The sequence below is a fragment of the Pagrus major genome, chromosome 11 (genome assembly GCF_040436345.1).
Source record: "Pagrus major chromosome 11, Pma_NU_1.0".
NCBI classification, from domain to species: Eukaryota; Metazoa; Chordata; class Actinopteri; order Spariformes; family Sparidae; genus Pagrus; species Pagrus major.
Window position 1 is genome coordinate 4,947,813 of NC_133225.1, and position 12,469 is coordinate 4,960,281.

The 12,469-nt window shown below is 41.0% G+C and overlaps 1 protein-coding gene across 1 annotated transcript; it reads left to right on the top strand.

Annotated features, from left to right (window-relative positions):
• Positions 1–9,527: 9,527 nt before the first annotated feature.
• On the top strand, positions 9,528–11,009 carry znf648 (zinc finger protein 648). Its single transcript, XM_073476388.1, has one exon. The coding sequence runs from the start codon at positions 9,528–9,530 to the stop codon at positions 11,007–11,009; it is 1,482 nt and encodes a 493-aa protein (XP_073332489.1).
• Positions 11,010–12,469: the final 1,460 nt, after the last annotated feature.

Here is a 12,469-nt window from a genome sequence, read left to right on the forward strand (position 1 = left end):
CTTGCTCACTTGCTCACAGTAGATGTGTTATCGTTCAGCTCTGGGTGTCTGCAAACGGCTACGATTAGTGACAATTATCCTCTTCTCCACTGTTGTTCATGTTCAATGTTAAAAAAAAACCTGGGAGCTAGCTGGTCAGCTAACTGACCTTACAGTAGCTACAGTCATGGATGTATAAACAGAGTACAGTTAGCAACAGTAAGCATTTACTACCACATGTGTTGGGAGTATGAATTCAAGGTGGCTCGATTCTTACGTATTGCACCTTTAAATCTTATCAGTGACTTTGATCTAGGGTTGAATCTAATTACTGAAATATTTTCTCCGGCTGGATATTTGGTTCAATGTAAATTAAGCTTGTACTTGTGTGCTTGTCCTGTCCGGTTGGGCAGTCTTAAAGCACGTGCACCACAGCTGATCTGGTACAGTAATAAGAAACATGAGAGCACAGAGCAGAGATATATGCACTGAGCTGAGTTGCACCAGAAGTCATTGCAAACCTGAGACATTGTAAACATGGGGGGGAAGCTCCAGTTATTTTTCTCTTCTGTGACTGACAAGACCGGGCTAGACGAGATTTTTTTTCTTTTCGCTTTTCGTATTTTGCTGGTGTCGAGTTACTAATACACAGCTAGGACAAAGAGTTCTCTCTTTTCTCCTGTGGGTACATTTGGTTCTGCTGCTAAAGTGCATTTTGTTCCTGGTTAAAATGTACATTGTAGCGTTGTCTTGAAGACATCGTCTAAAGGCTCAGCCTGGTTTTTAAGAAGTATTTTGCAACGACTTCACATGACACACAAGTCTTTGCCTTGCTGGACAAACTAATCCGCAGTAAACACCCCGTGAATTATCTTTGTTTTTTGTCACAGTTTATCTGAATAGACTGAATCAACATATAGGATTGATAAGTTTGAAGCAAAAACAACCCAGAACGAGCCGTTTTCACAACTAATTTGTTTGCTTGGACTTTTGTTCTTGACTGTTTCTATCACCGCTGTTCTCTTCCTCCCCAGCTGTCAGTTCCCATCCTGCAGTTAACAATCCCCCCCCCCCAACCCCAAGTTCTTCAGGAACCGTGAAGGCAACACAACCCCCATCCTCCAGCCAACGAAGATAGTGGAATTTTACAAAGGTCACACGAGAGAGCACAGGGTGAGCACAAAGCAGACGAAGCCATGCCTGAGGGCCTGACATGACTAAGATAACACAAAAACACCTCAGTCATCAGTTCTTGGAAAAGGTATCGATGCACCTTTAAGGTTTCCACATAGTTCAGAAAACACGTCATCATATGTGATGGATTTTGTTGAGTCAAAGTGTTTTTAGTGGTTATTTAAAGTCTTAACCGTGTTAATGTTTGTGACCACATGCTGTCCTGTGCTGAGAGAAAACTACCCTGGGACAAATGTAGGATGTTATTGTTTGCCTTAAAGGGGAGGCCAGCTGAAGACAGGATGATCTAAAGCTTCCTTTAGTTTTTGCAAACTTTTGCAAGTTGGATAGTCCTGGTGAAAGCATACCATTTTTTAAACATACCATTTTAAAAAAATAGAAGAAGTGTTGGGTCAATGGGTCAAATTAAAACGAAAAGAACAACAAGTTAAAAGTCAAAAGATTCAGAAACTGTAAAGTTTTTGTTTTCATATTTAGGAAATGCAGATGCACAGATTATTTTGTTCAAAGACACATTCGCACTGTTCATCTCGTACGTATGGTATTATTTGAAATATCCTTACTTGCTTTCTCTGAATCAATATGAAGCCACAGCCAGTGGACTGTTTGTGAAACATAAAGACTAGAAGCAGGGGGAAACGGCTGGACCAGCTCTGTCCAAATGCCGCAAAATCCACCTTCATTTTGGAAAGATGAGGGTGCTATCTGAGACTATATGACCGACTGTACCTTTAAAGCTGCAGTCTGTGTGTAAAAAGTGGCAAAAAAAATGTATGTGATGGTCCTTGTCACACTAAAAACCATCAAAGACAGGCTGTGATGAAGGCCGACTGTCACCTCAACTCAAAAAGCTGCACTTGAACACACCACACAGACTACGGCGAGCAGCCAACGAGCTCGTACATTCTGTGCTTACGTGAGAAGAAGTTGAGGCGGATGCAGTCTGTATTTGTCATTCAACTGGAAGAGTCAGGACTGCGGGTTTAGAGATTGTTATGACAGAGCATTGTTTGCCTCCTGCAGTCGCACCTCTCTCGCTAAAATGTCAGGTAACAAATAAAAACACCTGAATGGAGGACATCATGGATACTACACATGGAGTAAAAGATGCCCTATGTAACAATTTGTCACAGTTTACATGTATCAATCACTTTTTCATTGACCATATGTGAGTGGATCATAAAGTCGGTTGTCTATACGAGCCTGTGGAAGTTGTTTTTTAATGATGCTGGACCGTAGATGTCTTTGTGAAGGACTCGGGTCAGATCTTCTGTGACGTTGTGCATGTTTTCGAGTTTCGAGATACTTATCAGACCAATCATTCAGAGGCAACACACTAACTATCTGGATTTTATCGTCTGATGAGAATTTTCTCTACCTGTGCCCTGATGTGCTCAGCTGAACAGCCAATCAAAGGGATTTCTGTCATCGACCGGCTCATCCGAAAAGCTAACTAGTGCTAGCGTCAACAAGTGCCAATGATGCTTGACACGCCACAGACCTGGTGTGTGTGGACTAACACAAGCTTTAATCAAAATGGTGAAAAACTAGGGACATTTTCCCTCTAAGTGGATTATTCTTAAGTACACCTGCAATTTACTGTAAGCCTTTAATGGCACTAAGTCTGATGCCTGTCAGATATAACTACAGCACTATTAAGTATTTGTTTTTATTCACTTGCCAGTGACAGATTCCAATAACAAACAAAGGTGAATTAGATTCGGGCAAGTTCAGTCTTGCCTTTTTTTTTTAAGCTCCAATTCAGGAAACATTAGTGCCGTCATGACGAGGGCAACGAATGAAAATACATGTAAAGTGAGAAACTCCAGGTGTGATCGCAGCCGGAGGCAAAGGAGGCCAACTGCTGTTTAAAAAGAAACGAGGTTAAAGACGGTGTGATTTACGCTGACAGCTTCACTATGGAGGAACTCGACAGTTTTTAAGTCTCCTGATGCACCGAATTAAGAATTGCTGCCCTGTTGATGCACCATCAGAACTTTATCTCACTTCCACAGTTGTAGGCTAATAATAATTGTGACGAACAGCGTGTTGGAGAGATCAGGATCAGGTCCTGCGCTGCACACACTCCTCTGCTGACCCCTTGTCTTTATTTACTGGCACGTTGTCCTGCAATGTGTTAGTACAACAGGTCAGTTCCTTGCACGTTCCGGTATCATGTTGGAGTTGGCGACATGAGGCCGTGCACGGGCCAAAGTGTCTGCAAGCTGGAAATGACTGACCCAGCAGTCGAGCATGTACTTACTGTCTTTATTTCCGCTGTGTTTCATAAGGAAAGTTGGATCGTACAACGATATTGTCATTACTGGGTCAAAAGTTTAATTTAAATTCAGTTTGTCCGCCTCACTTTATCTTAGAGGTGTTCATTCAACCCAATGATCATCTTTTGAGGGCATTCAGTAGTTTTAAAAAGGGGCACTACATAGTTTTGGAGAAGAAATTCAAACTTAAGAATCTTAATATTTATTAATGAGGCAATAAAACAAACTCAGAAACATTTATTCTTTTCCATAACTGAATAAAGAAGCTGTTCTCAGAGGAAAATAAGGTCCCCTGAACACTGTTTGGAGGCTAGAAAGGTGGCAGGGTCCGCCAAATACTGTGTAAACAAAGCAAAACAGTATGAAATTGTGTTGTTTATTCAGTCATTAAAACAAAGCGAGTTTAATTTTGTTTGCTTACGCGTAAAAGATCAGTCAATAAAGATCTTTATCTTCTGAAAGTGCATCTTTGCAAACTGTTTCTGTTATTTTGTCCAACTTTTGCACTTCTAGAGCCACAATGTGCAGCTGTAAAGACATAAAGAAAATCCTCCCATGTACATTTTAATTGGTGCAATGACGCAAAACGAATAAAATCCAATGTTTTAATACAATTAGGCGACAAAAACACAAGAAACACTCGACCAAAAAGCCAAATCTTCACAGGGAGGAACACACTGTATTCTTGTATAAGTACGTCAAGCCCTCCATTTTGAGGGGGACAATGTGGGTCAATGTGTTGTATGTTAAAAACTTATGCAACTGGATGCATAGTGGAGCGAATCCAACAATTTCCATACCCGGAGAAACAGAGTTCTGTGGAAAATTCCAAGATCGGGGTATGTTCTCAATTAAAGAGCGGCCTCCTCCACCGTGAAACTCAAGAACCACCTCCACAATGACTCGGCACTTTTTCTTGTGCAGCGTGCCAGCGAGTTATGTATACATCAGTGACATATCCATTCATGTCCAACTAATTCTGGCAAAGCATATAATTAAACTTCTTTAAAAATCTGTTGGTATTCACTGCTGATCCTGAAGGATGGATATAAATACTGTACTGATGTGAAGCTATAAGACTTTCAGTGTAAGCGAGCGTGCATGTGTCTTCCCTTCATTCCTCTGAAGCAGTCATGAGGGAACACTCTCCGTAGGAACACAAACACCCAGTAAACTAACAAACCGCAGCCTTTCTAATCCCAACAGGGACTTCCTAGGTGATGCTCCTGAAGCTTGTTGTTAGTACAGCTTCGCCATCCGGGTTCGTTTCTTGCGTCACCGCCGAAGACACTTACGTAACGCCCCACCACAGCTTTGTTGTGACAGCTTCCAGTTAACAAACATAAAGTCGGGAACATTTCAACGCCCTCTGATCAGCTTTTATATCACTTGTCATTTAAGAACAAAGAGGTTCATGTTTGGCAGTTTAAAGCACGGTTTGAACCTGAAACCGTAAGTGTCCTTTAAGACACAACTTAAGTTTTGATTTTAAAAAGTCAGACTTCATTTTGAAACTGGAAAACGGTGTTATACGACAACACACATGCACAAAGACAGAGTTATGTAAGCATAACGGATAAAATCAGAAGGAATCAGGTTTCCCGTCACAATGTCGGGAACGATTCCAGAGGTCATTTTTAATTTCTGCCGCTTCCTTTAATATGTTCATTCTGCAGTTTTTCTGTTTTTACTCACAATATTGTTCAGTATTTTTGAGAGCTCACTTTTGGAAATGTACCCGTATCACTTTGGTTTTTGCTGTCTGGGAAACTGCACGAGAACCTCCGCAGAGACTTTAACTTGATACGCGCAGACGAACAAAGTGCATCTGAATTCAAAACAGGGCTTTGTTAAGGTGAATTGTTAGGTGTCCAGTTTCCAACCTGCTCTCCTGGGGGACAAAAAAAAGCACTGATTTCAGACCAGCAATGTCCATTTCATTATGACATTAGTCTCATGAGATCCTCTCACGCACCCTGTCTGTCTCTACAGTGTAAAAGAGAGGGCCACTGTCTCGTCTGAAGTAAATAAAAAGCCTCCTCTCTGCCCGTCGGCCAGTCATTAACAGTCACAGAAGGATTGTGTCTGATTAGTGACTCATATTTTATGAATTATTTCAGAAAAGAAACACTAGAATAATAGGAAATCCACAAACCGATGAACACACATTGTTGTTATGAATCAAAGCAGTAGTCTTGAAGGTTAAATTTACCACCAGTGGATTCCCAGAAACTCCATCCTCATCACTCATTGCCTCCAGGATTATGTTGAATGGTTACCAAACATCAGCAGTGAAGGGAAACCAGGCCATCTACCGACAAAACGACCGAACTGCAGCTTATTTATCTGCTGAGACCGAGAGGTGCACACGGTGTTCTCAAACTCTGTCACACTAAATTAAAGCCAGTCCCCATCTTTTGAGCTTTTTTTATGCAAATACTGGACACATACAGCAAGTAAAGTTCTTCAAGATTGGAAATTTAAGACAAAGACCCTTTGTTCAGGTGGAAAGAGATAAAAGGAGCTGATTCACATCCTTTTCTCTTTTCCAAAAGATAAAAAAAGAAAACCTTCTGTTATTGTTTAGGAACACACATGTCCACACTGAGATGTATTCAAAGATACTACTGCCTCTGAGGTTTTTTGTTTGTGTGGAGCCGGTGATTTTCCACAGTCTGTGGTGCATGTGTTCATCAGATAAGAGGTAAACAGCGACATGCAGAGGCCATAACAGGACATTACACGTGAAACTGGAAAATAGAGTGAAGGCTCCTGTGATCTGAAGTGCATCATTAGTAAATAGGCTGTGGTCACATGCTGTAGACGTTATAAAGCAGGCAGTTCAATAGAAAATGATAATTAAAGTCTGATTATGTGCATGTGTGGCGTCATAATACACAGTTTAAATATCAATACGCAGCCAATGTGTTACACCAACATGTCAGAAGAACAGAAGTTGAAAAGAAAAAAATACTTAACTTTACTTAACTTTCCCCTTTTGTAACCAGAGGATACTCAATACACAATAAAACATATTTATTTAATCTTTTACCTAAACAATAAAAGAAATCACAGAAAAGATGGAGGCAGATCTTTGGAAAATGAATAATAATATAGACATACTCACTTTAAAAGGAGGAGACAAACACAAACACCTGGAAGTATTTATTAAATTATTTTATTAATTTTTTGTAGGTCTGTCCAGTTACATGACAGCGTTTAATTAACAAGGTTAATCCTTACATAGACATGAATGAAAACATGTAACGTGTTTTCAAATATGCAGGTTCATAAATGTATTTATAGGTGTGGCCATGTGTATATAAATATGTGGATAATGTAGTTTTGTTTTGTTTGTTTTGATTCTTGTATGACTGGGTGTATAAAATATGAAAAAAATGAAAAAAATGATCGTAACTGTACTGACATATGAACTTAATGCAATAAAAGTAACAAAAGAGAGACTGTTATACCAAAAATATGGATTTTATTGGCTATTAAAGAAATAAAAGACTGTAGAGTTTCAATAGAAGACTTAAATACAAACCATTATAAATGAGTTATGGACTAAATTGTACATTTAATACATAAATCATCAAATCAACATTAAATGAAGTGAGGTCAGTGAGGAGTTATTCATGAGGTCACAAAATATTGAGGGATATTACAAATAAGTCACCGCTCCACACGGACCAAATCAAAACTACACTACATTTATTTGATACAGTTAAGTAATTAGTTACTTTGCAGATTGGAGGCTGCAGCAGGCTGCATATCTAAAAATCAGCCAGGTCAATAATCAGTCTACCCAAAGTATACTCGAGTACTATTCCTATGGTAACATATTTTTGACTTGTAACTTTGACTTTGTGAGACTCAAACAACACGATGTAACACACTTTCAAGTTGGATACTCACATACCACTCAGTCCCGCTTCAACACAGCAGAAATCCCCACAAGAAATATCAAACAAAATCTGGTTGATTTAATTGATTAGTTGAAGTAAAATCTACTAAGTCTGGAAAAAACGGTGGTCGGTCCTCTGTAGTGTCTTTATTGAAAAAGAAACAGAAGTAGATTAAAAGGAAACTTTCTGAGGAATATTTTACAAAACATGCAATGAAAAAATAAATGATATACTTCTCTAGACTGGAACTCAGACCCCCTCCTCCAGTCGCAGCCATGCAGGTGACTAAGTTTTAGTCCCTCACCAAACATATATCAAGTTATAACACATTTAAAACATATTTAACTAATCTTAATCTAATTTAGTTATTTAACCTAAAGAAATATTTCATAGCTCTACATTTTCACTGTTTAAATCATTCCTTTAAACGTCCAGTATGTGGGCTTTAGTATCATCTAGTGGTGAGTTGCAGTTTACAACTAACCTTCTGCCACAAAACTCAACATGAAGGGCTCTCTCTGGACCACTGTGCAGAGGACTTGCTCTCCCTGTAGATATAAAAACACAACAATTCTTACTCTCAGGTGATTATTATACACTGGTGGCCATGTAATTATGAATATTATATTCAATGTGTTTCAATAGACCCTCCTAAATCCCGCACACTGGACCTTTAAACACATTTTAAAGGAGGAAAAGCCCACGTCACACCCCTTTAAAGTTTCTTTTGTCAGTCTTAAAAAATGTTTAAAATGTAAAAATATAATAAAATAAAAATGAAAAGATGTCAGTATTGGAAGAAAAAGACTTAACAGATACTCTAAGGGACAGTGACAGAGACATCTACTGAAGCTAGCATGCTAACAGTTAGCCCCAGCAGTCCAGGGCTCCTGTAATAAGCAGTGACAACACAAGAACTACACCTTTCCTCTGAGCTTCCAGTCCAGGCATACTGAAGTCAGCTGATAGGACCACTAGCTATACGGCTAACTAAGCTAACTAGCAAATGCCAGCTACAGTTAGCAGTTACTCTGGTGATATACTGCCCCCTATTTGTGTGGAGTATAATTTCTACAGCTGGCCAATTCCGACATACTGCACCTTTAAGCTAAAAAAAACAAGGAACTTTCATTTATTTGTAGGTTCTGGCAACTCCTGTGGACCAAAGCGGTCTCAGCACCAGTGCCTTGGGTCAAAAGATCTTGATCTGACAAACACCTGCACATGTTTTGGACAACAACTTCTGTCATCAGCCTGCCAGACTCCTCCTCAGTTAACCTTCAGCAGCCCACCATCAAAAGTGGTTTTCATTTTATGACTTATCTGCAGCGATAAGTCAGAATCTTAGTCAGTGACAGGCAGTAAAAATATCTTTCACACCTTTATAGAAATAGCTTCTCAGTAATGGTCTAGTTTGTTCATATAGAGGCATCAGCATTAAACTGAGGCAGTTTCTTTGACAGTTGAATGTTCCTTGTAGTATGTTTTCATCAACTTAACAGGAGTTTCAACTTCTCAGCTTGTGATATTGACTGTATGACTTACTTAGCGGGGCTGTACACGAGCGGGTGGTAAGCTAAGCCAGTGAAAGGTAAGCTGAGCCAGGCCGTTAAGATATCACGGCTGTGCTGACTAGCCGGATAGATGCTGACCCAGAGACGGCTGTTGCCAAACCCCGCCTGTTAACACCACTCACTGAACATCTCCCGTAGTGGTATACTGGAGCTAGCATAAATCTCTCCCCTGCTTGGAAGAAGACCGCAGGGTAAGTAGCTTGGTATAATGTTTTCAGTTTGTTAAGTTGAAATCCATGTGTTGTATTTTTATGGAAAGATAAGCAAAACTGTTGAAAGTTTGGGAATTTGGATGTGCAAGGTGCATGTTTATGTGACGAACACACCCAAGATATCTGGTGAAAGCAGCAGCTAAGTGTTGCAAACAGATCTGTAAGGTCATGTGAGGAAATTAGACTTAAATATGATATGATCATTTATATTCGGAAGGGAATGGAAGCTATGATAAAAGCATACCCATTAGGATTAGATGAGGATGGTAATAACATGCTCTGTCTATTGCATTTTCCAGGTCTTTTCAAGGCGGCATCAGGAATTCCCTGAACAGCTTCAAACTCATGTAGATGATTTCGTGACTCGATGCACAAGTGACCATGGCTGATGAGATCTCCCCAGGGATGTCTGACAGACAAGTTGTTGAAAAGAGAAGTGGAAAGGAACATGAAGACAGGCATTGTATCACTCCTTCTCCCCCAGATGGACAGATCTTAATCAGCACTCATGAAATGGAGACTGATTCTGCATTAGGCAGCATTTGTGTAGGTGTGAACTCACTTCCAGAGAGCAGCGACACTGGAATCCTTTATCTGAACCCCCAGGTACCAAAGTGGTGTCTCGTGGAGAAGTTTTCTGAGCTTTCACCGGGGGACGAAACAAGACTTGATGATGACCGAGACTGCAGCAGTCCGGAGTCGTTACAGTGCACTAAATATTCTGAGAGCAACAAAATATATGGATCTAACGCTGCTGCGCAAAAGGAGGAAAGGAAATGCTCGAAGTACCTCAAGAGCCATAAGGTACAAAGTGATCCTCCAGTCAAACAGAGAGCATCAAAGCTCAAAGAGCTCAATGTTGAGAATTATAATCTAGGTGGAGGTGGGAATAAGACCAAAAAGAAGACTGTGAATAGTCGTCCTGTGAAGAAACCGCTTAAAAAGCACGAAGAAGACAAGATGGCTCGACTTCTGGTAGCGATGAAAAAACGCGGTGGAGACGACACAGAGCAGCGTCCCTTCAAGTGCACGCACTGCCACTGGGCGTTCAAGAAGTTCTGCAACCTACAGAGTCACTTGCAGACGCATACTGGCCTCAAGCCACATGTGTGTGATATATGTGGCAAGGCTTACTCTCACCAGGGCACGCTGCAGCAGCACAAGCGCCTACACACAGGTGAAAGACCATATCACTGCCCCTTCTGTGTCAAGACCTATATCTGGTCCTCAGATTACCGCAAGCATATCCGCACACACACTGGTGAAAAGCCCTACGTCTGCGACACGTGCGGCAAGGATTTCATTCGATCCTCTGACCTGCGAAAGCATGAGAGGAACATCCACACCAATGACAAGCCCTTCCCGTGCACGCAATGTGGCAAGACCTTCAATAAACCCCTCTCTCTGAAGCGTCACGAGCGTAAGCACCTGGGAGAAAGACCTTTCTCCTGCCCCGACTGTGGGAAGGCTTTCGCTCTGGAAAGTCGCATGACGGAGCACCAGAAGATCCACAGAGGAGTGCGTCCGTTCGTCTGCTCCGTGTGCTCCAAGTGTTTCACAAAGTCATCCAACCTGACCGAGCACGAGGCCATCCACAGCGGAGAGCGGCCACACAAGTGCACAGAGTGCGGCCTGGCGTTCGCCATGGTTTCCCGCCTTGTTCGTCACCAGTACATCCACAATAAAGGGAAACCCCACAGCTGCACGGGCTGCAGCAAGAACTTTAGCCACCTGGCCGCGTTGCAGCTTCACCAGGAGCAAACCTGTGCTGGGAGGATCTTTGTGTGTGCGGAGTGTGACAAGTCTTTCCAGTGTGCCGCAAAGCTTCAGCAGCATATGCTGAACCACAGGGACAGTGTGTGATCTGTGTAAAGACAGGAACTGTGTGAGTGCAATTTACTCGATTTGCAACTGTAAATCTAAATGCAGTGGGATCATTTTTTCAAATAATCACTTCCAGACTAATCGGATCCGTTCAAGGTCAAAGGTTACCATTTTATTTATGTCCAGGTATGTACATTTGATGACTGTGCCTTAAATGCTTTTAAAACCTGGCTCTTACTTCCAAATGTTTTGGTATAAAAGTTCACCGCAGCATCGACACTGGAGCTGACAGCTTAATGGTGTAAAATTTATGAGCATACTAAGAGAGATTAAGAGGATTAAGAGCATCAAGATTATTATACATGTAGTTAATAATACGCACAACATTGCCACTATAGTTAAATAATAAGGATTTAGGAAACACAGGTAGTTAATAATGATACATGACAACCAGTGATGTAATTGCATGCCTTGGCCATTCATTGTACGGTGGCCAAGGTAGCACATGCTGACTGGTTTCAAGTATGGATGGCACTCAAACGGCCACAGTGGCATTTCAAACGGTCCACTGCTTCATCATCATGAATTTGTAGACGCCCGGAGATTTAAATACCCACCAAATAGCATCACACAGGAGATGACAGCAACAATTATTGGCAGGAAGCTGCTACATTATATTGTCCTGACAGATGAAGTGGACTCTTAAAGGGTAACTCCACCAATTCTGCACATTAAAGTGTGATTACAGGTCTTGGGGAGTGCCACTGCATGTGTGAAAAAAGTAGTCTAATGTCTTTTGTGGCTCAAGAGGAAGCTGCACGTCATCTGATAAAATTGCCTCCAGTGATGTCACTCTGTGGCTAAGTTGCATTGTGGGTAATGCAGGCACCAGATTAAGAAAAGGAAGAAGAATGTGTTGAAAACAAAGGAGATACCTCTGGTTCTGCTCGAGCAATTCTGATCATCAGCAGAGTCATCGTTAACTGTTGCTAACTGTAGCTGCCGTTACGTAGTTTGCTAAGTTAGCCGCTCTGCTAGTGATCCAAACCGGGAGCTCAGAGTTGTAACACAAGTAATGATAAATATTTCTGCATCATAATAGACATCTTTGACATCATCAGAAGTTAAATTTCTTCACATTCTGCTGATAATTTTAGTTCATTTCTGAAAGTTTTAAACTAAAATTATTACAATTCAACAATCTTTAACATTTTAACCCAACATCGCCTGCCATACACATGAAAATAATAACACTGATGCTTATTCGTTCTCGGGTCGAGGCTCTTTTATCGTCCGGTGAGTCGCAGTGAGTTTTGACGCACTTTTTGTCGACACACAGGCAGCGATGGCTGCACAAAGATTTCTAACATGCTCACAGGTCCGTCATAACTTTGCAATCAGGCAATCCCTGTGAAACAGCTGTTTCTGTAGTTTTACAGTTTAGATTCTGTGGTTTAGTTTCATTTATCAGATTCAGGTAATAATCCTGTAACATACGC